This window comes from Stegostoma tigrinum, chromosome 38 (assembly GCF_030684315.1).
Source record: "Stegostoma tigrinum isolate sSteTig4 chromosome 38, sSteTig4.hap1, whole genome shotgun sequence".
Taxonomy (NCBI): Eukaryota; Metazoa; Chordata; class Chondrichthyes; order Orectolobiformes; family Stegostomatidae; genus Stegostoma; species Stegostoma tigrinum.
Window position 1 is genome coordinate 11964825 of NC_081391.1, and position 25925 is coordinate 11990749.

The window sequence follows — 25925 nt, forward strand, 5'->3', positions numbered from 1 at the left end:
AACCAATCTTGTAAATATTTGGTACATTCTTTTTGATGCCTTCAAATCCTTCTTAAAATGTGGCGCGTAGAACTGAACACAATACTCCAACTATGGCTGAAATACTTTCTTATACAATTTCAAAATAGGTTCTTTGCCCATGTAGTCAATCCCCTATTAATAAAGTCTAAGATACTGTATGTTTTATTAGCTGCACTCTGAACTAGTCCCGCCACCTCCATTTCCTTATGCACAAATTCATCTGATGCTGCACTCTTTTAGAATTGCACTGTTAATTTTGTACTGTCTCTCCATGTTCACTTTACCAAAATGGATCTCTTCACATTTCTCCATATTGAGCTTAATCAGCCACCTGTCTGTCCATTCCATTAATTTGTCTGTATCCTTCTGAAGTTCCATTCTAATGCCCTCACAGTTCATATTGCATCCAATTTTCATATAAAGTTGTAGAATTATAGAGCATGGAAACAGAGCTTTTGGTCCAACTCATCCATGCTGACCAAATATCCCAAATTAATTTAGTTCCATTTGGCTCATATCCCTCTAAACCCTTCCTTTTCATATACCCATCCTGGCGCCTTTTAAATGCTGTAATTGTACCAGCCTTCAACACTTCTTCTGACAGCTCATTCCACACATGCACCACCTTCTACATGAAAAGGTTGCACTTAGGCCCCTTTTAAATCATCCCTCTCTCACCTTAAACTTTTGTCGTCTTGCTTTGGACTCCCCCACCCTGGGCAAAAGACTTTGGCTATTCACTCTATCTATGCCTCTCATGGTTTTATAAACCTTTATAAGGTCACCCCTCAGCCTCCGAAACTAATAGCCCCAGCCTATTCAGCCCCTCCCTACAACTCAAACACTCCTTGTGAATCTTTTCTGAACCATTTCAAGTTTCACAACACCCAGCATATAATACACAAACTTTCAAATTGTGCCATAGACATTAAGGTTTAGGACATTAATATATATCAGGACAACCAAGAGAATCAATGATCTTTGTTGAACTTCTTCCATCTCAATATCCATTAACCACAATTCTCTCTTGCCTGATTCTAAGCTAATTTCAAATCCATGTTACTATAGTCTCTTTTATTGCCTGAGCTATAACTTTGCTGACATGTCTGTTTGTGGCATCGTATTAAATTTCTATTGGATGGCCATAGTATACCATATCAACAATATCTCCTTTTTGTTATCTCTTCAAAAAGGATCAGCAAGTAAGTTAAATGCAATTTCCCTGGCTTAATTAACCTGCATTTGTACATAAGACTTATGTATTTTTCCTAAAATGATTACTTCTAGAGGTTTCTCCACATCCAAAATTAACAAACTAGCTTGTAGTTAGCAGGATAACAAAGTGTGGGGCTGGATGAACACAGCAGGCCAAGCAGCATCTTAGGAGCACAAAAGCTGGCGTTTTGGGCCTAGACCCTTCCTCAGAAAAGGGGGATGGGGAGAGGCTTCTGAAATAAATAGGGAGAGAGGGTGCGGCAGATCGCAGATGGATTGAGGAGAAGATAGGTGGAGAGGAGGCACGCAAGTTAAAGGGGCGGGGATGGAGCCAGTAGAGGTGAGTGTGGGTGGGGAGGTAGGGAGGGGATAGGTCAGTCTGGGGAGGGCAGACAGGTCAAGGGACCGGGATGAGGTTGGTAGGTGGGAAATGGAGGTGCGGCTTGAGTTGAGATGAGGGGATAGGTGAGAAGAAGAACAGGTTAGGGAGGCGGGGAACGAGCTGGGCTGGTTTTGGGATGCAGTGGTGGGAGGGGAGATTTTGAAGCTGGTGAAGTCCATGTTGATACCATTGGGCTGCAGGGTTCCCAAGCGGAATATGAGTTGTTGTTTCTGCAACCTATGGGTGGCATTGTTGTGGCACTGCAGGAGGCCCAGGATGGACATTTATTCTTACACCCTTTTTCAAGCATGTGCAAAACATTTGCAGCTTTTCAGGCCTCTGGAATCAACCATGAGGCTAAGAAAAATTGAAAAATGATGACCTTTCCTCAACTTACACTCTCACTTCTTTAAACACCTTTGGGTGTATCTCTTCTGGCCATGGTGCCTTATCACCTTAAATACAGAGTTACACCCTGATTCTAAGCAATGTTTCCCATTTTATTATGGCTCCCTAAATTGTTAAAGTCCTTGGTAGGGAAGGATGAACTGGCTTATTTACCCATCCGAAAAGAGTTGCAAAGCACACAACAAGATCACTTTTCCCTGGTGAACAATTTTTCCGGGTCCGGACCCGATTGAACTTATGTTGTAAAATTTACTCAGGCTTTTTTGAGTTAGCAATGAGTGAATTTATTAAATAATAAACATGAGAAGTATTAGTAATGCAGCACACATACAAGCAGATCAGAAATAAGATTTTATTTATTTATTGTCACTTAAAACCCTGTTACAAAAATACGGTGAAAAGTGTTGCATCTTGCTGCCACTCTCTGGTGCCATCTTATAAAAGCAGAAAAATGAAACAAAGCAGAATATAAAGGCAGAAAAATGAAAAAATAAAATTACAGAGGTTCATCCAAAAATATAAAATATTAAAACAAAATAGATCTTACTTATGTGTATGTGTGTGATATATAGATCAGTCTCTGAATTGTTTATGAGGAGGGGGTAGTTGACCCCCTTGAAGCCAATGAGGGTGAGCTGTCTGGTAGCTTTGATGCTGGTAATGGTGCAGTCAATTTCAAGGTTGTTAGTGTTGTAGGTTGGTTGAGACTCTATTGTTCTGTTTCGTTTTGCCTTTGACTGAAATCCAGCATTCAGGGTAAAAGACAGTTCTGCTTGGGTCCTGTTTCCTCTTGCCTGGCTTACTAGCTAGCTGGCTACTCACACATAAAAGTGAGAGAATCTCTTTGCCTGCAACGCCAGGGTGACTGAAGATAATTGTTCAGCTGCAATCATAGACCATGTTAACTCTTAAACCCAGGCTCGTATGCACAGGTACCTTAGCCCGCTGGCTTGCCTGACAGATTTCTGTTCCACTAGCATGCTCCAGTAGAGTTGGAACTGGTTTTGTAGTTCTGTCCTTGAGTCTTCTTTAAAGGAAAACACACCAAATGTGTCTGTAGTTTTGGACACAACCTGCTGCTGATTGCTGTTGAGCAGTGTATTGTTGACCTCTCGTTACCTTTATAGTCACAAGAGATCACAGTCCTGTCTGTATTGATTTGCCTCTTTCTCTGAAGGGTTAGGGTTTGAAGTTCCCTTCACATCTTCAGGTATGACATTCCATGGATCACTCTCTCCAGACAGCCACTTAATTTAAATCAGCAGCAATTTCTGTTTGTACCACCTTCTTTAAAAAAAAACATATCAAGGAATTACACGGTAAACTTGTTCACAGTACTTGAGGGTTCTGACCTACAATCATGTTGACAAACAGCCTAAACAATACCTCAGAGAGTGTAGGAACTGCCGATGCTGGAGTCTGAGATAACAAGGTGTGGAGCTGGAAGAACACAGAAGGCCAAGCAGCATCAGAGGAGCAGGAAAGCTGATGTTTCGGTTCTGAACCCTTCTTCAGAAATCGATCCAATACCTCGACTTTCTCAATTTTAAATCATTCTCTTGTCTGAATTACTTCCTCTTTCACCATTGTGTGGGTAGCATCTTCTTCCTTGTTAAAGACAGCTGCAATGTCTTCACTTAATACCTTAAGTAGGCCATCTCTCTCAATGTGTAAATCCCTTTTTAATCCATAATCAGACCTACTCCTCCTTTAGCCAGCCCGTACTTACCAGCGGTTACTACTTTGGCCAAGGCTGTGGCCCAGCTCGGGCTCCCTCTCATGCATTAAGGTTGTTTCTAGTTGGTCCTAAAACATACCTTGAAGCACTGGTAACGTCATTCAAGTGGCTGAGGACTGGAGTGGAACGGAGCGGGCTGGATGGGTATGTGCGAGCAGGACGGCCAGTATGCACAGAGCGGAGCAGTCTGGACACCCAAGCCAAGTGGGATGGCCAGAGGGCGCAGGGCAGTCAGCTGGCTGGAGGCCCGAGCAGAGCAGGACGTCCAGCCGGATGGAGGGGTAAGGACAGAGGACTGGAGGCTTGAGTGGAGAGGGATGACTTGCGTGTCCGGAACACTGCAGGATGGTTGTTGGATGGTAATCGCTGTGGGTGGTCAACAGCTTGTGAGCCCAGTCAGACCATGTGTGAATACTTCCTGCATTGATCTACTGCGGGCCTTTTAGAGAAAGACTGTAATGTTTATCTTTTTAGTTTTATTTGTTATTTTCTTAACTTATACTACAAATAACTGTAAGGTAATGCAACTTTTTATTATTTTGTATCTAAGTTGGCACCATGTGACATGACATTGTAAACTTTTCACTGTATCCTATGCTTCCGCACTTGAGTACTCATGACAATAAATCTAACTCTAATTCCCTTTAGAGATAACAAGATGTAGAGCTGGATGAACACAGCAGGCCGAACAGCATCAGGGGAGCAGGAAAGCTGACGTTTCGGGTCTAGACCCTTTTTTGCTTTTTTGATCCTTTACCTCTCTTCTGTGAAGGAAGACTGGATAGGCCAAGATTCCTTTTCACTGGCGCTAACAAGGTTGAGGGGGAATGCTCATTGAGGTGTACAAAATTATGAGAGCCCAACTATTAATAAATTATGGTCAATAACTGGTGTTTATTTAATGAGCCAGTGCAGGGACAGTGGATGAAGGACCACCTTCTGCACCATTATAGTTCTGTAATATCTTTATTAACCTTACGTGTTGCTGAAGAAGTTCCTCTTTGGCTGCATTGTGAAGATTCTACTTGCCCTTCTCACTTTGTAGCCTGCCAGTGTTAAAGACGGCAATGGCTGCATGCCCTCTTGGGTCCTACCAGTGCCTTGAAATAAAATGGCGCCGGGCGGATTTGCCGTGAGTGAAAGCGGCGGACAATCCGTCGCGGAGGGAAAAGGTTCCACCCCAAGCCCTCCATGTGATTACACCCTGCGCCTTTCGGAGCTTACGCTTGTTTATTGGATAAGGTGACTGTCAATCATAACTCCGTGGCTGCTTTCGCTGGTTTATTGGAGAAAGTGTCCGTCAATCAGATCAGGTGGGTGGGCACCACTCGTAGATTGGGGAGTGCAGCTATCTATCATAACGGGTGGGTAGCAACCGTCTGCTAAATGGACGGCCTCTCTGTCAATCAGAACAAGTGGGTCGGGTCCGCCCGCCGATTGGAGGTTGCGGCTGTCAATCAGGACGGGGTGAAGGGGGATCGACGATTGAAGGTAAACGTTTCAGGAATGTTCTGAGGGAGGGATTCGGGAGCCTGGGATAGGCCTAACTATATTTAATTAAAATATAACAGCTTGGTAAGTGAGGGAGAACATCATGAATGGGAACCTTGTTGTTATTTGAACCCCTGGTAAATGTATTAGGCGTCAGAATGTCTTTCAATTATAGCCAATTTGTACCTTAAATATGAATAAGGGACTGTTTGCAAAATCCAGTCAGGATGAGCAGTGATTCAGTTTTTGAAAAATTGCTTTTTGTCTGGTTGCTCAAAGGACAATCAATGGTGTTCATCTAATGAGCTGAGACAGGCTTAATGGCCATCTTTGGCACTGATGTAATATTTTTGGGGGTAATTAATTAAGGTTCAGCAGCACTGCTGTGGGTCTGGAGTAGCACGTTGGCCAGATTGGGTAAGGTTGGTAGATTTCCTTTCCTGACGAACGTCAGACAAATAATATTGCAATCAACAGTTAAATTAAAAATTAAAAACTGAAAAAAAAACTGTGGATGCTGAAAATCAGAAACAAAAACAGAAGTTGCTGGAAAAGCGCAGAGGTCTGGCAGCATGCGTGGAGAGAAATCCGAGTTAATGTTTCGGGTCTGGTGACCCTTCCTCAGAACAGAATACAATTTCTGAAGAAGGGTCTAGGCTCAAAATGTCAGCTTTCCTGCTCCTCTGCTGCTGCTTGGCCTGCTGTGTTCATCCAGCTCTACACCTTGTTATTCTCAGAATACAGTTAGGCTAGGTTTTAATTTCAGATTTCTGTATAAATTGAATTCAAATGTCACCATCTGCCAAGGTTGGAATTCAAAGACATGCACCAGAACATTGGTCTGGTTCTCTGGATTGCTAATCCAGTAACGTTACCACTACACCATTCCCCTCCCTTCATAAAGTAAGGCAATGATGTGGAGGTGCCGGTGTCGGACTGAGCTGGACAAAGTCAGAAGTCACACGACACCAGGTTACAGTCCAACAGTATTTATTTGACATCATAAGCTTTTGGAATACTGCTCCTTCCGGGTGAAACGTTCCAAAAGCTTGTGATATCAAATAAAACTGTTGGATTATAACCTGGTGTCATGTGACTTCTGACAAACTAAGGAAAGGATTAGAAGTTTATGGACAGAAACTCAGCATGTCAGGAGGTAAACAAGAATTAAAAATGTTTTGAGTCCAGTTGAACTCTTTCCTCTGGTGAAATATTTTGAGGACTTAGATGTTTTGTTAAGATACACCTCTGGAGAAGTTAGGGACTTGAACCCAGGCTTCTCCTAACTCAGAAGTAAGAACACTACCACTGCACCACTAGAACTGTCCCACCATGGTTTTGTGCTTTGTACTGTTGAAAGGAAGGAAAGTCAGGTAGAATGGAAAGGAAGGTCTAACAGGAGTTAGGGAGTGCCTGAGATTCAAAGTCAAAGATACCGTGGACAAAAACGTCAAGAGGTTGTGATTAACGCTTGGAATAAATAAACAAAATATTGGCCTATTCTAAGTGTTAAGCCTGAATAAAAAAGAGCTTGGCTTAAAAAGGAAAAGAAAATCTACAAAATGGTGATACAGATCAATGCTTGGCAAAATAAAAACCTGCTGGACATAGTGTGAAGTTGTTGAACTCAATCTCGAGTATAGAAGGCTGTCAAGAAGCTAATCAGAAGATAAGCCTTTAGCTTAATTGCATTGGGAAATGCTGCAGTAGATTATGGACAGAAATGTGAGCCTGAGAGCAAAGTGGTGAATTAAAGTGGCAAGCGTGGAGGGTGGGGTCCATTTTTGTGGGGCTAAGTGGAGGTGTATAGCAGAGCGGTCACCCAGTTTGTATAAGACATAGTCTGTGTAATTTTAGAACGGCTTGCAGGTTACATTGGGCTGGGAAATTTCCTCCTCTGTTTTTGTTTCCAGTATCACTCCAGAGACTTGAGTGCAAAAATTTCGGTTGGCACTTACTCTCTGCCTCCGCTTGTATAGTACTCCGGGAGTGCTGCAGTGTTGGAGCTGCAATTAAATCCGAAGATGTGCGTGTCATCTTGGGTAGGTGTAAAAGATTGTGTGGCCACTATTTAGGAGAAGAGTTACCTCCGTAGCCTTGCCAATGTTTATTTTACGATCTAGGTATTACCTAGTCATCATCATATTGCCATTTGTAGGAACTTGCATTATGCAGATTTAATGCTGTGTTTCATAATCCGTGCAGTGACTACTTACATCACTGAGTGGCATGGTGGGTCAGTGGTTAGCACTGCAGCCTCACAGCTCCAGGGACCTGGGTTCGATTCCAGCCTTGGGTGACTGTCTGTGTGGAGTTTGCACGTTCTCCCTGTGTCTGTCTGGCTTTCCTCCAGGTGCTCCGGTTTCCTCCCAGAGTCCAAAGATGTGCAGGCTAGGTGGATTGGCCATGCTAAATTGCCTGTAGTCTTCAAGGGTGTGTGGATTATAGGTGAATGGGTCTGTGTGGGATGCTTCAAGGGGCGGTGTAGACTTGTTGGGCCAAATGGCCTGTTTCCACACTGTAGGGAATCTTAATTTAAAATCACTATGCAGTGACTACATTGCTTCTTTGACTTTGAAACATTTTTGGGATATTCTGAAAGTGTGCAAGTTAATGTTGAAGTTTTTTTTAATATTCGTTCACAGGATGTAGTTGTTAATGACTAGGCAGGCATTTAATGCCAACCCCTGGTTGCCATTGAGAAGGTGTTGGTGAAGGAACTGTAGTATAGATAAGTCAGGATTCTGTGTGACCTGGTTGTGGTGGCATGGTGGTTTGGGGTGAAGGGGATGGAATTTGCAGCTGGTGGTGTTTCCATGCATCTAGACCTTCTGGGTGGTAGAGATTACAGGTTTGGAAAACATTGCCAAAGGAGCCTTGATTGTTGCTGCACATCTTGCATTTGGTACACACTGCTGCTGCTGAGCATTGGTGGAGAAGGAAACAAGTGCTGATCTTGGTGCCAGGGCTGTTAGTTCTGGTTGCGTCTAGCTTGTGTTCTTGGAGTTGCATGCATCTGGTGGACCAGCCTCCACCACTTGCGCTGGCAGCCCACTTTCACACATGACTCACTGTGAGTGGAAAAGTTGCCCTATCAGCCCCTTTTATAGCTTTTACCTCTCACCTTAAGCCTGTGCCGTCTTGTTTTGGACTCCCCTACCCGAGGAAAGACTATTGGCTATTCACTCTATCCATCGCCCTCATGATTTTATAAAGTTCACGACTCAACCTCCGAATGTCCAGGAAAAATAGCTGCAGCTTCTTCTGCCTTTCCCTGTAGCTGAAACCTTCCAACACCGGCAACACCCTTGTGAATCCCTTCCGAACATTGCAAAGGGAGGCAGTGACCTGGTGGTGTTCTTGTTGGACTGTTAATTCAGAGACCCAGATAATCTTATGGGGACCTACATTCAAGTCTCAGCATGGCACATTGTGGAATTTGAATTCAATTAAAAAACAATCTGGAATTAAGAGTCTTACGATGACCATTACTTCTTTGTTAGTTGTTGGAAGAACCTATCTTGTTCACTTATGTCTTTTAGGGACAGAAACTGTCATCTTTACCATCTTTAGCATGTGATTCTTTCAGGGATGAGTAATAAATGCTGCCCTAGCCAGCAATGCCCTCATTCCGCGAATGAACAAATTAAGAAATAAAGTTTAGCAGCATCTTTCTTGGAGCAGGGAGTGTTCCAAAAATGGCCTAACTAATGTCCTGTACAGCTGCAACATGACATCCCAACTCCTATACATGATCAGGAGCAGGAGTGTTTTGCTTCACAATTCTGGGAGATGGTGACCAGCTCTTTCAAGCAACCCAGCAGATTTTGGCTAAATGCAGCAATTTAAGGGCAACCAGGGATAGAACATTAGATGATGTTCTAATAAGCCCAATGGTATTTGAAGTGTTTACTAACTACCAAACAGATTTCTTTCCAAAAATCAGACAGTTAGTTGCCTGGAAACGAAACTACCTACTCTTCTTGATGAGATAAGTTTTACTTAGTTCCATGCTCCAACCACGAAATATGCCCAGCAAATACTTGATAGTGGCGGAGTGCTTCAAGGAGTGGTACATGCCTCACAGTACAGGCTGGCATTGAACAAGCAATGCCAACCACAGGCATGGGCTATGTACCTTTTAAACATCACTGCACCTATTCTCAGACTTGGCCCAAATGGTGTAAGCACGTGCTTTTTGAATGTTTTCAGTATTTAGGATTGGCAACTGAGGGCTAATTTTATTCAACTGGGAGAAGTAAAATTCAGAATATTTTTATGCTATCAACTGACATTTTCATGATCATTGCATTTGTATCATTGAATGACTCAGTCACAAAGGATGGTAGTTTGAATCAACACTGTGCCAGGAGAAAGCCCAGTGCTGTCAAAATTAAACCAAACAATATCTTCCTTGATTTATGTTCTGCAGATACCAGAGTGAAATTGCTGTAAAGCATCGGTTCTAAACTCTTTGAACAACAGCAACTCTGTCTCATGTGCTGCATTTAAGGTAATAAATCATCTGAAAGTATTTGTCAATCTTCACTTGGATCACTGCGAGTCACCCAGGGTTCATTGGCTTTCCTTGATTTTGGACATTTTGAAAGCTGAGCGAGCGACATTGATTAATAAGCAAAATGCCTTAACCTCATGCAAATCTTTTTAGTATTGGATATCATGGTATTTGCATGGTGAGGAAGTGTTTGACTCACATACACTTTAAAAAAACTAGAATGTCCTAGATGATTTTTGTATGTGATTAGGATAATTACTGGATACTGCTATTTTCCTCTAGTTCTCCTCTACTTTGTAAACTAGGAAATTTATGGGGAGTAAGAGGGAGGGGAACCTGCTTTTGAAATTTCTAACCTGCAGAAAAATCTCTCATTTTGCTGATTTCTCAGGCAAACTTGAGACATTATGCTTACAAACTGGTGGGCGACCTTGTTCTCAAGTATCTCCACAGCCCTGCTCCCTGCTGCTGTTATTTCTGAAACATCCTCTGCTTTACAATCCTCTGAAATATTTCTGCTCCTCTTATTTGGACCAATAGTGCATCCTTGATTTTAATAGCTGTACTCTTGGTGGATGTGCATTCAGCTGCCATGGCTCTTAACTCTGGATTTCCTGTCGAAACCTGTTTGCCTCTCTTTCCTTATTTAAGGCACTCCTTAAAATGTACACCTTGAAGCAGGCTTTTGGTTGTCAGACCTTATGTGGTTCAGTGTTATCTTCTGCTTTATAATATGCCTTGAAAAGATTTACTAAATTAAGTGTTACATAGAGTCATACAGCATGGAGACAGACCCTTGGGTCCAACTTGTCTGCGCCAACCAGATATCTCAATCTGACCTAGTCCCCATTTGGCCCATATCCCTCTAAACCCTTCCTATATCCATCCAGATGGATTTTGAATGTTGTAATTGTACCCACCTGTACCACTTCCTCTGGCAGCTCATTCTGTGCACACACCACCCTCTGAGTGAAAAGGTAACCCCTACTGTCCTTTTTAAATCTTTCGCATCTCTCCTTAAACCTATGCCATCTGGTTTTGGACTTCCCCATGCTAAGAAATAGATCTTGGCAGCCTATTCAAGCCTGTTTCTTTATTTCAAACCCTCCAGTCCTGGCAACACCTTTCTAAATCTTTACTGAATACTCTCCAATTTAATGATATCCTTCCTATAGCAGGGTGACCAGAACTGTACACAGTACACATATAAATTGTTGTTATGGGCCCATGAGTCACTTTTCTCACATCTTTGACATATAACGGAAAAATGTTCTGGTGCTGGGGAGGTGTAATTTTCATTTACAATAACATGTTCTCTAATCTAGCATTTGGTTCAAAGAGATTATCTCTTACCTGTAATCTTATGAGTATAACAGCATTAAATCTATTTAAATCTTAACATTAATGTAGTAAGGCTTTGTTGAAAATTGGATTAATCACATTTCCATATGCTCTTACCAACTCAGTGCCTTCAATCTTGCGTCTGCTTTGTGTACTCTTAAAACAAGAAGTGAAAATATAAGAAATTGCAGATTATGTTTACCAGAAAATGAAGTAAAAAACAGAAGCAATTGGAAATAGAGTTGCAGGACAGGCAATGTCTGCAGGGATAGAAGCATGGATAATGTTTTAGATCCAGCGATCTTAAGTCAAAATTTCTGAATGTTTCCACTTTTTTCTGTTTTTATTATTTGCGAGTGTGTGATGCAGTGATATGGGACAGAAGGGTAACAGCTCAGGTTTCACATGAGGCAGGCATGTGGAAAGCAGTACAACATTCTAATGCCCCCCATGCCTTTGAGTGGGAAGTTTCAGGTGTGCTGCTGGGATGGAGTCAGTATACATAAGGCCTGGATCGCCCCAACCATGGAAGAGGGCTAACTTGGAAAGAATCACCTTCAGATTTCTGTGGTTGACATCCAGAGTGAGTGAGATATTGCTGAGCCCTGTAAGAGAGTGCTGTTAACTGTTTCATGCCCAGGGCATAAGTTTGTCCATAATACAGGAAAGTGGGCAACAATTTGAATGTGACATTTAGTTCAATTTGTAAGCTTCAGCTTGCTCACATTTAAAAATAAACTGGAAATGCAGAGCAAAGTATAAAAGCTGCTTTACATTGCCGAGGCCAAACGCCAACTCTCCGACACCTCCTCCGACCACACCCTGGATCATGACCCCACCCCGAGCACCAAACCATCATCTCCAATACCATCCATGACCTCATCACCTCAGGGGACCTCCCACCCACAGCCTCCAACCTTATTGTTCCCCAACCCTGCACGGCCCGTTTCTGTCTCCTTCCCAAAATCCACAAACCTGCCTGCCCTAGTCGACCCATTGTCTCAGCCTGTTCCTGCCCCACCGAAATCATCTCCACCTATCGGACTCCATTTTCTCCCCTTTGGTCCAGGAACTCCCTACCTACATCTGTGACACCACCCACGTCCTCCACCTCCTCCAGAACTTCCAATTCCCTGGCTCCCAACACCTCATTTTCACCATGGACGTCCACTCCCTATATATCTGTATTCCTCAAGCTGATGGCCTCAAGGCCCTCTGCTTCTTCCTGTCCCGCAGGCCCGACCAGTCCCCCTCCACCGACAACCTCATCCGCCTAGTCGACCTCGTCCTCTCACTCAACAACTTCTCTTTCGATTCCTCCCACTTCCTACAGACAAAGGGGGTGGCCACGGGTACCCGCATGGGCCCAAGCTTTTCCTGCCTCTTTGTGGGTTACGTGGAACGGTCCCTCTTCCGCACCTACACAGGCTCCAAACCCCACCTCTTCCTCCATTACATTGATGACTGTATCGGCGCCGCCTCTTGCTCCCCAGAGGAGCTCGAACAGTTCATCCACTTCACCAACACCTTACACCCCAACCTGTAGTTCACCTGGGCCATCTCCAACACATCCCTCACCTTCCTGGACCTCTCAGTCTCCATCTCAGGTAACCAGCTAGAAACAGATGCCCATTTCAAGCCCACTGACTCCCACAGCTACCTAGAATACACCTCCTCCCACCCACCCTCCTGGAAAAATTCCATCCCCTATTCCCAATTCCTCCGCCTCTGCCGCATCTGCTCCCGGGATGAGGCATTCCACTCCTGTACATCCCAGATGCCCACGTTCTTCAAGGACCGCAACTTGTCCCCCGCAGTGGTCGAGAACGCCCTTGACCGCGCCTCCTGCATTTCCCGCAACACATCCCTCACACACCGCTCCCGCCATAACCGCCCCAAGAGGATCCCCCTCGTTCTTACACACCACTCCATCAACCTCCGGATACACCACATCATCCTCCGACACTTCCGCCATCTACAATCCGACACCACCACCCAAGACATTTTTCCATCCCCACCCTTGTCTGCCTTCCGGAGAGACCACTCTCTCCGTGACTCCCTTGTCTGCTCCACACTGCCCTCCAACCCCACCACACCCGGCACCTTCCCCTGCAACCGCGGGAAATACTACGCTTGCCCCCACACCACCTCCCCACCCCCATCCCAGGCCCCAAGATGACTTTCCATATTAGGCAGATGTTCACCTGCACATCTGCCAATGTGGTATACTGTATCCGCTGTCCCCGATCTGGCATCCTCTATATTGGGGAAACCAGGCGGACGTTTGGGGACCGCTTTGCAGAACACCTCTGCTCGGTTCACAACAAACAACTGCACCTCCCAGTCGCGAACCATTTTAACTCCCCCTCCCATTCTTTAGATGACATGTTCATCATGGGCCTCCTGCAGTGCCACAATGATGCCACCCGAAGGTTGCAGGAACAGCAACTCATATTCCGCTTGGGAACCCTGCAGCCCAATGATATCAATGTGGACTTCACAAGCTTCAAAATCTCCCCTTCCCCCACTGCATCACTAAACCAGCCCAGCTCGACCCCCTATGCCTAACCTGTTCTTCCTCTCGCCTATCCCCTCCTCCCACCTCAAGCCGCACCTCCACTCCCTACCGACTAACCTCATCCCGCCTCCTTGACCTGTCGGTCTTCCCTGGACTGACCTACCGCCTCCCTACCTCCCCACCTATACTCTCCTCTCCACCTATCTTCTTTTCTCTCCATTGTCGGTCCGCCTCCCCCTCTCTTCCTATTTATTCCAGAACCATTTCCCCATCCCCCTTTTCTGATGAAGGGCCTTGGCCCGAAACGTCAGCTTTTGTGCTCCTGAGATGCTGCTTGGGCTGCTGTGTTCATCCAGCTTCACACTTTGTTATCTTGAATTCTCCAGCATCTGCAGTTCCCATTATCTCTGCATTACACTGCAGATCATTACTGAGAATTCGAGTCTAATGCCTTCACCAGAACTAAAAATGTTTTTACTGAAATCAATGGGAGAGATAACCAATAATTCCTCCAGTGATAGAATGTTAACAGCCTGAATGAGCCACAACTGAGGAAAGCGGGAAATGTGTTCAATGATATAGATTCCTCTCGGGGATGCAGTGGGAATGTAGAGATAGTTCTGAAGTTGTGGCACCCACCCAAGTTAAAAGAAATTATCGTGGGGAAATTGAGAAACAAAGCAAAAAGCAAACTGAATGCAGTGTGTTCTGTGACTCCTTCAAGATGTAAAGACAGACCAGGGCTCATGGTGAAGATTGCTCTGGATTTGGACTCGTTTTTGTGATAATCTATAACCTTCCTTCCCCTGATATAAGCACTTCTTATAAAATTGAATACGCAGCTAAAGTCTGAAGTTATAAAAGGTTGCCTGACTTCAGACTAGAGGGCTCTATGGTGTTCGGTGTGAAGATGAGAAGTTCTTCCTGATGCTGGTCTCAAGTTGTTTGCACAAGAGAAGCGAAGGTGGGAGTAAGTCTTAGAGACGTTTCCAGCACAGAAAGAGGCCACTTAGCAAATCAGTTCTGTGCTGGCTTTTTGTGAAGAACCCAGCCAGTCAAACTTCTCTGCCTGGACCCCATTTTCTTCGAGTCTTCATCCAGTTTCTTTTTCATCATTGATTCCTTTGTATTCCTCCAACCTCATGAGAGGTCAGTTCCTGTGTATTACCACTCATTGCCCAAAATCTTAAATTTGTGTGCCGTAAGGTCCACGTACAATCATAACTGTATCCACCTCAATCTAATTTCCACTCTGCCTCATTTACTCTAAGAAAACCAATCTAATCTTGTGAATAAAATCACCCACTTCCTTGAAGCCATTCCGTTTAATCTCCTCTGCATCCTCTCAAGGACCTTCACATCTTTGCAGAAGTCTGGTAACCAGAAATGGACACTATAGTCTAGTGGGGCCTAACCAAGGCCTGATATCGAATCAGCACAAATTCACTACACTCGTACTGGGAGGGAGTAAAGCCTCTGTAAAGACAGTGTCATTCCTGTGAGCCCCTTGATTTTCCCCACTGATCAAGAAACCATCTATCTCAGACTAAATATATGCAAAGACTCTGCTCCCACAGCTCTCTGCTCGCTGTGACAATGACAACAGACACTCAAACCCTCTAAGAGGTTCCTTTTCAGTCTTAAATTTGCACGTAAGTATTGTGAGATTATATCCTGCTGATTCTAAGCTTTCCCATGAGTGGAAACAAGCTCAATATTAATAGTTTTTGCCTCATTTGTTCCATCTTTCAAATGCAGTTCATTTGGGAGTACTCTGACCTCTGAAGTTAAAAGTGTGTGGGCTTATATCCTGCTCCAGAGATGTAATCCAAGCCTGGGCCTTCCAATGCAGTACTGAAGAAATACTGCAGTGTTGGAAGAGGCTCTTTCAGCTGGAGAATTTGTCTGCTGAGGACTTGACTACCTCCTTAGACAGATTTATAATATCTTACAATACCCTTACAGAAGCCGAGCATGGGAGTTGTCCTTGCATCAATTAGCATCACTAACACAGATGATTGGGTCATTATGATATTGGTGTTGCTGTTAGGAACTCCTTTCTCTGTCCAACTGTCTTTCTATCACTTTGGGCCCTATTGTATTATTTACTCCCTCCTCCACCCATCTCCCTATTTTCTGCATATAAACTGATGTTTTCCCAGCCAGCATCAGTTCTGAGGAAGGGCCACTGGACCTGAGACGTTAATTCTGTTTTCTCCTTCACAGATTCTGCCAGACCTGCTGAGCTCTTCCAGTGACTTTGTTTTTGTTGATGTTTGTGGAACTTTGCCAGATGCTAATTGGCAAATGTGCTGGCTACCTTACAGTAGTAATTGCATTTGAAAAATATTTTATTGATGGTTAAATTGCTCTGAGATGCTGTAGAAAATACAAATCATTCATTATATGAGCACTGTGGAGGATCTTCAACTGAAAAAGAATAATAACCATTTCCCTGTCTCCCCCAACCCCTCTCTTTTTGCAGGTGTTGTAGGAATGCAGTTCTTTGGCCGTTTGGTAGAGTCACTGAATACTGTGACTAACCTCTTTGCCAACCCTTACCGTGTACGGGAAGTGCCGCTGTCTGAGTATGTGTCACGCAGCAGAGTTGTGGAGGATGGACGAATTATGCTATATCGGACTGCCCAGTCTTGGGACTGCTTGCTAATCAACCCCAAAACACCTCAGAATGCTTTCAGGTAAGAATCCAGTGATGGAGATTTCCTAGAATTGTGTAGTTCCCAGGTCACAGGATTTGTGTGCAATATTTTCCCTCAAGGTGAGTTCATCATTGAATATTATCCTATGTTGCTTTCAATTTAGATCCAGAAAAAGAGAATCCAAAGATGAAGAGAGTTGGGATGGATTGTGGCGAGGGATGAGTTTTCTTTTGCATGTGCATTCTGCTGCATGGGATCTATGTTAAATCTGTTGTGTGTGAAGGGGAAGCGCAGTCACGTTTCAGGACTTAAAGGAGTATTTAAGTGGAAAATCTCTTCATTGTAGTATTTGGCAAAACTCTATAGATTATATACTTTAGGTGGAGAGCAGTTGGAACAGTTATGTGCACAGAGATAAGGAGAGAACTTGCATTTACCATGCATAATATCTTTCATGACCTTAAAATGTTCCAAATACTTTGCTAGAATTGGTGGGGTGGGGTGGGGGGGTGGGGGAGAGAGAGAGCGAGAGAGAGAGAGGGAGAGGGTGAGAGATGCAGAGCCTCAAATTAAGGTGGGAGCAGATTTAGGACTGAGTTGAGAAGGGACTTCTTCACCCAAAGGATTGTGAATCTGTGAAATTCCCTCCCCAGTGAAGCAGTTAAGGCTACCTTGTTGAATGTTTTTAAGGCAAAGATAGATAGATTTTTGAATATTAAAGGAATTAAGGGTTATGGTAGTGGGCGGGTTAGTGGAGATGTTTCCCTGCAAAGATCAGCCATGATCTTCTCGAATGGTGGGGCAGGCTCGAAGGTCCAGATGGCCTACTCCTGTTTCTTCAATTCTTATGTTGTTCTGTTTACGGTCAATTGAGTATTTTAAAAGTGTGGCTACTGCTGTGATGTAAAGAAACTTCCCACCTCTTCTTTGAGTAGTGTCATGAGGTTGTTTACTGCCTAGAAGGCAGTTACTGTCCAGTTTTAACATGTCATTTGAAAAACACTCCCTCTCTACTGCACTGGAGCGCCAGCCTAACTTAGATGTTCACATTTTGGAGTGGGAGTTGAATCCATCAAGTGAGATTGCCAGCTAATAAATTAGTAGTCTTGGGAGTATCTGTTAGTTGTCCCCACGTTTTGTGAGTTGCAAAAGTGAGTGAAGATATCTGAAAAATGAAATTATTTGGTGGCTAGCCAATGAACAATACAGCACTGGAGCACTGTGATGTAAGCGTATGCTGATTCTAATCCTTATGTAGACCTGCTATTTATTGCCCATTTGTGCTTTATATCCCTCTGTTCACCTCCCGTTCATGTGACTATCAAGGTACACCTTAAGCGTTGCTAATGTGCCTGCTTCCACCACCTTCACTGGCACCCAGTGCTCCAGGCACCAGCACTCTGTGTGAATGATTTTTCCTGCACTTCTCCCCTCATTTTTCCAAAGCAGAGATTTTTCATCATGTCCATTCTTGTGTAGGGTGTGCATCTGAAATACCAACCTGTCTGTATGGTTCCGTAAATGTTTCCCAGCATATTATGTTTTGTTTAGATCAGTAAAGATCAACTCACATGATCTTTAAAATGAGAGGCTTTTTGATCCATCTTATCTAATGATCTTGGCAAAGAAGGAAAAACAAACTTGAATTCACGGGTTTTGATAAAGAACTTAAACATTTCATTAATTTTTTATTTACTCATAGGATGAGAGTTGTTGTCAATGTCTACACAGATTGCCTAACATTAATTAATATCTTAATTAAGTTTAAATTTAAATAACTGAATGAAAAAGAAATAGAGTTTAATTGCACTTTGAAGAATGTTTTATTGAAATAGAGCTACATGCAGTATAAATAAATATGCATTGATCTTGAAATTCATTTCATTACGAGAAGCTTAATGTGCTTGGATTAATGTTCTTATTAAAATAATGGACTAAATAGTTTAACATAAACACATTAACAATTTTTTAGATTAGCCTTTTAGATTAATTTAGGATCTCAGTCTCACTCAAACATTTGGTCGACCTTCAGCTGAATTAACTGAGCATACCCTATTGTGGATAAGGTCAAAAATCACACAACACCAGGTTATAGTCCAACAGGTTTATTTGAAGACACAAGCTTTTGGAGTTGCACTCCTCCTTTAGGTCTCACCTGACACCTGAAGAAGGAGTGAGACTCTGAAAACTTATGTTTTCAAATAAACCTGTGTCCACATCGTGACTAAAGTAGATCGACATTTTGTGTCTTCTCCTGAGGAATTGCTTCAGCACTATATCTGTAGAGAGCACCACCTGTTGGTGGGCAGTACACTTAGCTGCGTGGAGTTCAGTGCTGTCATCCTGCAAGTGTCTGTGGTTTTTAACAAGATATTTTTATTAAGCTTGGTGATGAATGGTTATGTAAATTGTGGCATGGAAGTTATACCATGACATTAGTGAATTTAATAAAAGTACAATACCAGGACATAATTGCTGTACTAACACTTGAAAAGTCTGTGGAAGACTGACGTTTTTCTCTACGCAGATGACAGCAGGCTTGTTTTTCTCTGCAGTCCATGACTCACCAACAAAATTGAATTTTCAGAAACCACATTTTCAAAAGTCACTTTGTTCTTACTGTTTTGCTGGTGAATCATTAATTATGAAGAAAAACAGGCTTTCCCCTTTTCATTGCTAAAAGAGGAACTCTGCATCTCTGTGGTAATGAAAGGCTTCCTGCCTCTCTCTTCATGTTACTGTTTCTCTTCCATGTACGAGATTGAACTGTTTCTGTAACACTAACTAACATTGGTTTCTCTATCAAGTTCAAAATAATTTTTATTTTGATTAAGAATGTCCATTGGAAATAATTGACATATTGATGAATAAGTCTGTATCGTGTCAGTGTTCAGCAAGAAGTGTTGGCATTGGAAAGCGAAACACTCAAGAACACCAAATTATCAAAAGTCAGTCTGAAGTACTCCCAGGTTCATTGAACTGACTGCTCAGTGTTGTAGTTTATTATAGACTAATAGTGGGCTGTTTTATAATACCTAGACATATCGCACATCACTCCCAACTATTAATTCTGATGCTATTGTCTGTGTTATAAAATCAGATTGATATGCCCCAGCAGCCCATGACTGTCTTTGAATTTAAAAATCTACATTAGCACTCGATTGCAATGCTGAGGGAGTACTACACTGTTGGATGTGCCATCTTTTGGATGAAGCATTAAACCCATATATTATCTATTGTAAAACATACAATAGTATTATTTCAGAGAAAAGCTGGAGCCTTCTCCCTTGTGTCTTGGCCATATTTATCCATCAATCTACACCACTGAAAAGCAGATTATCAGGTCCAGTTTGTTTGTGGGAGCGTGCTGTGCTCAAATTTACTGCCCTGATTTTGACTTTACAGCAGTGACTGTATTTCATTGGTTGTAAGGCACTTTGGGACATCATGAAAGATGCTAAAACGTGAAGTCTTTTTTTCTTTTCATAATTTAATGTTGTAACATTTCTGATTCAATCCCTCACTAGTTTACGTACATATGAATGAGAAACCACTCAGTCCCTTGAGGCAGCTCCACCAATCAGTAATCTTCATGGATCATCTGATTACTTTACACGCCTGCCTACCCCTGATATTCTTTTATTCCTTTACTTATCAAGAATGCCTTAAAAGTATTCAATAACTCTGCTTCGGTGCAGCAGAATACTCCCCACAACTGAATATGTCTACGAGACAAAAAACTCATTCACCTTGCTATTTTTGGGAAGTAGGTGATTTCCTTCCCTTTTTTTATGTCAATAATTAAGATATTCTCATGACCTTCCAAGCCTCCACTGACCCCCTCTCCCCTCAAGTAATGCTGTATGACTCTGACATCCCTGTCTTGACCTCTCCCATCCTTGCTGGATCTGGGCCTGGCTTGGCCTGATCCATATCCAGCCCCTGAGCTACCCTTCCTCACCCACCTGACACCCTGCCTATCCCTGTCCACTTGGCTCCTTTCCCTCCCCACATACCTGGCACCCTATACCCTAACCTACCTGCTTGGCACACTACTGCCTCACTATCTAGCATACTTAACTCTCTTCAGTCACTGTCGAAGTGCCTGTGGGACATTAACAGTTGCATGTGTGGTAAGAAAGGGGCATGTGTCGCCCTGCTCCATTACTCCTTGTCAAGTGGAAATCTTCCTGGTTTCCTCCAATGGGTGCATTATGGAGAGGCCAGACTTGTAACCTTAGCTGGAAAAATCGCCAACAGGTAAGTCAGTAATCTTTAAGAGGATTACCATCGGTCAAATTTGTACCGATTTTAATCAGAATATCTGAACTATTGTAAATTGTTGTGGAATGAAGTTTGCAATTGACCAAATAGCATGATTAATGTTGGGTTGGCCTGACCTGCCCCAAGTCATTTCCATACAGGTGGTTCTGCTGTAACGCGCACTTTGTTAATGCGAATTGGCTGTAGCGCAATTGATGAATAGTGGATACTGTTTATGTAACACAACCTTTCTGCTGTACAGGTCTAGCCATTTCCAAAACTCAATTTTCAGTAGCACAAGGTCAGACAAGAAAGCAACTATCACGTTATCACCTGTATGTTGTCTATATCAAGATTGTATGGACCTGAAGCAGAAGAATCACAAGCTTTTGGAAAATAAATATTTCTGTGCTATTAATGCCTCAATTTCTGCTTCACTGCTTTGCCCTGATTGTATGTTTGGAAGCTCATGACACTGTTGTTTCATTGCTTGTGCAAATTCAAAACTGAACATAAAATTTGTTAACATCGGTAATTTGGAATACAAATTAGTAGATGCATGGATTTATTCTTTTCATGGGAACTTTGAGGCTCAGCAGTGCACTTTTACGCAATCTACAAAAACTAAATGTTCCTGCCTTAGCGAATACTCAGTAGCTTAAAGCTACTTCAGGTGTTTACAGTTGCCCGTGTAAAATGTGCTTCTTCAGAAGCATGAGGGGGGTTCCTTCAAAATCTTTGCGCAGTGACATGAATCTAAACCCAGCTGATGGGCCTCACTTCTGAAGGGCTAAGTGCCCTTCATTCTAGCTTCTTCAGGCATGTAGCTCATGTAGATTCCATGCAGTCATCAAAAATCAGGCCTTTGTCTCCTCTGTTGAAGCTGGATTCAAGCCTAAATTCCAGAAGTGTAAGGGCAGTGTTTGGTTTTGATTGTTTCTAATATCGTATTTTGTATTGTTGGCCAGGATTACATTTAGAAAGTTGAAGATGTAGGGACTGGAGTGAGCCACTTGATAATTGTCAGCCTCTTTTGCCATTCAGTTAGATCATTGATGATGTACATCTCAACCCCATCTACCCACTTGACACCTTTGCTGGATCGATTTCTGTTTTGAAAGCTCCAATTGGCCCAACGCCCACAGTCTTCTGAGGGAAAGTGTTACAGATTTCCACTATCCTTTGTATACAAAAAGTGCTTGCTGATTTGACTCTGAAGTGGCCTAGCTTCAGTTTTAAGTTGATGCTGTTTTTATTTTGTTTTCTGCTTCCAGAAGAAATAATTTCTCTTATACTGCCTGATATAATTATTTCATCATTTTCAACACCCAGATTAAATTAAACTCAAGGGAACATAATTTTGACACTTGTTATTCTGTCACTGTATGCTTCTGAGGTGAAAATACCTTCCCTGGAGTGGGATTAGGATTTGGGAGGTAAGACAGCGTATGATTTTTAAACAAAAGAAATCACTCGTGGGACATAAGCATTGCTGGCTGGAGGAGCATTTATTGCCTATTTCCAGTAGCCCTTGAGAAGGGTAAGGCACTGCCTTCTTGAACTGCTGCAGCCCATTTGGTGCAGTTATACCAGTAACGCCATTAGGAAGGGAGTTCCAGGTTTTGACCTAATAAACTGACTTCCTAATTATGCTATTGTCGTGCTAATCACTTGGGCCCTTGCCTTCAGTGGGGAGCTGGGTTTGGGTGGCACTGTCTCTGTTTCACTGGCTGTGATGTGTTCAGAATCAAGGGCAATGAGGGAAGGGTCCATGTCCCATGAATGAATTAAAAACAATTTGAGTGCATGAAAGGCGAGATAACTTACAAAGAAAAGCAAAGTTGAACACCAAATTACCATTTATTCTAAGCTTCTCCAAAATACTGGCAAATGCGTAAAATCCATTGTAGATGCTACTAAATTGCAAATCTCAGTGAGACAAACAACTACGCACATCAAATTCTTAATTTCCAGCAAACTTCTTAAAATTGTTTGGAGATGTGATTGAAGTTCATTACTCAGTGAGATAAGCAAGTTGGAATAGCAAAATCATCATGTTCAACAAACTTCTCCAACACGTGATGGGTCCCTAACGTGATGGTGCTTGAGATCCAGTTGACCTTGACCATTGATTTTCACAGCTAGTGCATCCTGGGTGATGTAGACTGCCCTTGACTGTACTCAAGTTTACGCAGGTCTACTAAAGGACAAAAGGAACTGACAAATTTCAGCACACTTGTAAGGCCTGTAAACAATGGCGCCCTAGAACCTTCAATCACAGGGGCCACCAGGAACTGCTCTTCCAGTCATGGCTGTTTCTTTCCAATGGTTGTTGCTGACAGAATCAGTAGTTAGCTTAAGTCAGTAATAACCATGTGAACAAATCCGCTTTTTATTGGAGAAACATCAAGCATTGAGGCAGTTACCAAGGGAACTGGAGCTGTCTTTTGGCTTGAATCTTGAACTGTGAGCCCCTTGCTTGAAGCTGACACTGAGAGGGCCAACTTTTGGAAGGCCAGGGTTTGAGTGCAAGTTCGGGTGAAGGTAGACTTTTGCAATCGCAGAAGCACCTTGGGTTTCAGTGGTTCTGGAGTGAGAGTGAGCGAGATAGTGGTGAATGAGTCTCTCGGGTAGAGAGTGGGAGTGCAAGGTGCATTGGGATGGAGAGGGAAGCTGCAAGATCTGGAGACAGGTTTAAATCTACCAACCAAAGGATCATTCGGTTAACTGGAAGCCAACTAATCTTGAAATTACTGAGGCAATGTATGTAGAATCTCTAGCTTAAAGTTTCTCTATTGTCTGGGCAAAATGCAGTGGACATTATTGCAATGAACATTATGACGCTTGTTAAATTTAAATCTGAGATACCATAAAAAGAGTCGTAATTTCATTGCCCGACCATTGTGTTTGGAGTTGAGGCATCTTGTTGAGGTTGTACAGGGCGTTGGTGAGGTCTTTTTTGCAGTACTGTGTACAGTTCTAGTCACCCTGCTTTGGAAGGATATTATTAAATTGGAGAGTTTTCAAAAAGATCTATCAGGATGTTGCAGATGCTGGAGGGTTTGACTTGTAAGGATAGGCCGTATAGGCTGGAACATTTTTCACTGGAGCGCAGGAGATAATCAAATTATGAGGGGCATGGATCAAGTGAATAGCAACAGTCTTTTCCATAGGACAGAGGAGTTCAAAACAAAGGGGGCATTTTTTAAGGGAAAAGGAGAAAGATTTAAAAGGGGCATTGGGGCAGTGTTTTCACACAGAGGGTGGTTTATATTTTGGATGAACTGTCAGAGGAAAGTCGTAAATCCAGGTGCAGTTAGAGCATTTAAAAGCCATTTGGACAGATACATGAATAGTAAAGGTTTAGAGGGGTGTGGACCAAATGGATGCAATTGGGGGTAGTTTAGTTTGGGAAATTTGGTCAGTATGGAAGAGTTGAATTGAAAGTCTGTTTCCATGCTCTATGACTCTACAACAGTCTGGTTAAAATCTTCTAACTTCGTGCATATGTGATTGAAATACATTTGCTGATTTGACCAGTCTATGGCTGGGTGTGTTTATGGTGATATCTTTTTACATCAATAAATGTATTAGTTATTTTGAAAATAATTTTTACTAACTTATGATATTGTCTTGTGTCAATTTAAATACTGTGTTGTCTCATAAATTAATGCTCACTTTGTGCTTTATGTTGAATGAGGGAGTGATTTTTGAGGATATCACTGAATTCTTCCAATTTTGCTTACGTATGAGCCCTAAATCACCATGCATCAACACAAATGCAGAAGGTTATGTTACTATGTGAATGCATCATTCAATAGAAGAGTTAGTGAGAATGAAAAAGAAGCTCTTGAAAACGAAAACATAGCCTCTGAAAAATCAATTTTATATCTTGTTTGCAGTGTCTACAGTATTTTGCACTTTTGTATTTTGCTTCATGGTATTTGTGAGTGTAGTTAGTTTCAATTTAGAATTAAAGGCTTAGAATACAAAAATAGGTTTAACAAAACTGCTCAACCCCGCTGTAATGGTTTTCCAGTTCTGGGTATTTGAGTGATGTGAAGTGGAGGGTTAAACATTGAGGGTGAGAGGTGGGTGAGGTCAGGGGATAAGGGTTCCAGAAACAGGAGAGGCACCAGTGGTCATGATGTCTCTCCCTGCTCCAGATCCAAGCTCATTACTCCAGATGGGATCTGATACAACTGAAGCATAAGTTCCGAAATTTTGAATTCCCCCAACCTTCTCAAGATAAAGGCCAACATTCTAGACGTCCTTTTGGTATGCATGAGGACACATGAGAATCATTGGGAACTCCATTGCTTACAACCCCCTATACAGAGAGATGTAATCCTTTGGCTCTACTCCCTATTTACTATGTCCCAATTATTTACTGCCCCATGATTAGGTCCAATTCAATGCACTTGCAGATTTTCCGAGTAATTTATTAGGGCCTGTTGATGTACATAAAGCAGCACTGGTTGAGGTGCAAGGCAGAGCCAGTGGATTCTTGGGTTGGCAGCCACAAAGTTTTTTTGGCTCCAGTTATCTCCTTCCCTTGAGAGAATTTGTTTGCGGCAAAAGGTAAGATCATTTAACCAGCAGGAGGTGCATTGTTGAATACATTGAGCTCCTTTTAAAAGAAGCTTTGTGTGACCAGTGCACTGTAATGAGCATTTGAAAATTGCAGACCAAACGTCTGAGTCAGAAAAATGATTTTGGAAGGGAAGAGATTCTTGCCCCAAAATCACTACCAGTCCAAATATGAAGGAAAGACTGAAGAAAAGGAACATGTAGCTTCATTAGAAATTGATTTGTTTTTGTGTCTTGTGTCTCTACAGGTTGTTCCAGGTGAGCTCTGAAGTGGAGGCAAAAACAATGTTCGTACAGTTTGCAACGAAGATAAGGCCATTTTATGAGATCTCACCAGACTCACTGAAAGTTGACACTGTGCAACAGCTGACTGACTGTTTGCGAAGCCATCCAAACTGGTCTTTGGCTCACGTAGCTGTAGAGATGAGCATGAAAGAGAGCTTTCGCCACAATCATATTATGTGGTATGGATTTATCTGGAAGATGTAGAGGGAGGTGCATGCACTGTAAATGTCTGCCTTGTGTTTCCTATGTATAGTTGTGAAGTAGTTAATATTGTAATTGCACTCTCCTAGTTCCAAATGAATTCATGGCCTAGAACCAACTGCCTGAAATTCAGCATTTTAAAATTCATTAATTGAATGTGGGCTTTGCTGGCTGGGCCAGCACTTCAGTGCCCATCCCTAATTTCTCTTGAGAAGGTGTTATTGAGTGGCGTTCTTGAACCGCTGCAGTCAATTTGTTACGGGTGAATCTGTAATACTATGTAATACAAGCTTAAC

At 42.6% G+C, this 25925-nt stretch overlaps 1 protein-coding gene across 5 annotated transcripts in view; it reads left to right on the forward strand.

The window, feature by feature from the left end:
• Window positions 1–5224: 5224 nt before the first annotated feature.
• Window positions 5225–25925, forward strand: part of pla2g6 (phospholipase A2, group VI (cytosolic, calcium-independent)) — a 74519-nt gene continuing 53818 nt past the window's right edge. For 3 of the 5 annotated variants that reach the window (XM_048521385.2, XM_059640495.1, XM_059640496.1), the window contains exons 1-4: window positions 5252–5339; window positions 9688–9768; window positions 16116–16329; window positions 25392–25607. In XM_048521385.2, the coding sequence (XP_048377342.1) occupies window positions 16127–16329; window positions 25392–25607 (419 nt within the window). In that variant the 5' untranslated portion in view covers window positions 5252–5339; window positions 9688–9768; window positions 16116–16126. Of the gene's footprint in view, window positions 5340–9687; window positions 9769–16115; window positions 16330–25391; window positions 25608–25925 lie in introns of all 5 variants that reach the window. The other 2 variants (XM_048521384.2, XM_059640494.1) reach the window with 2 other exon arrangements.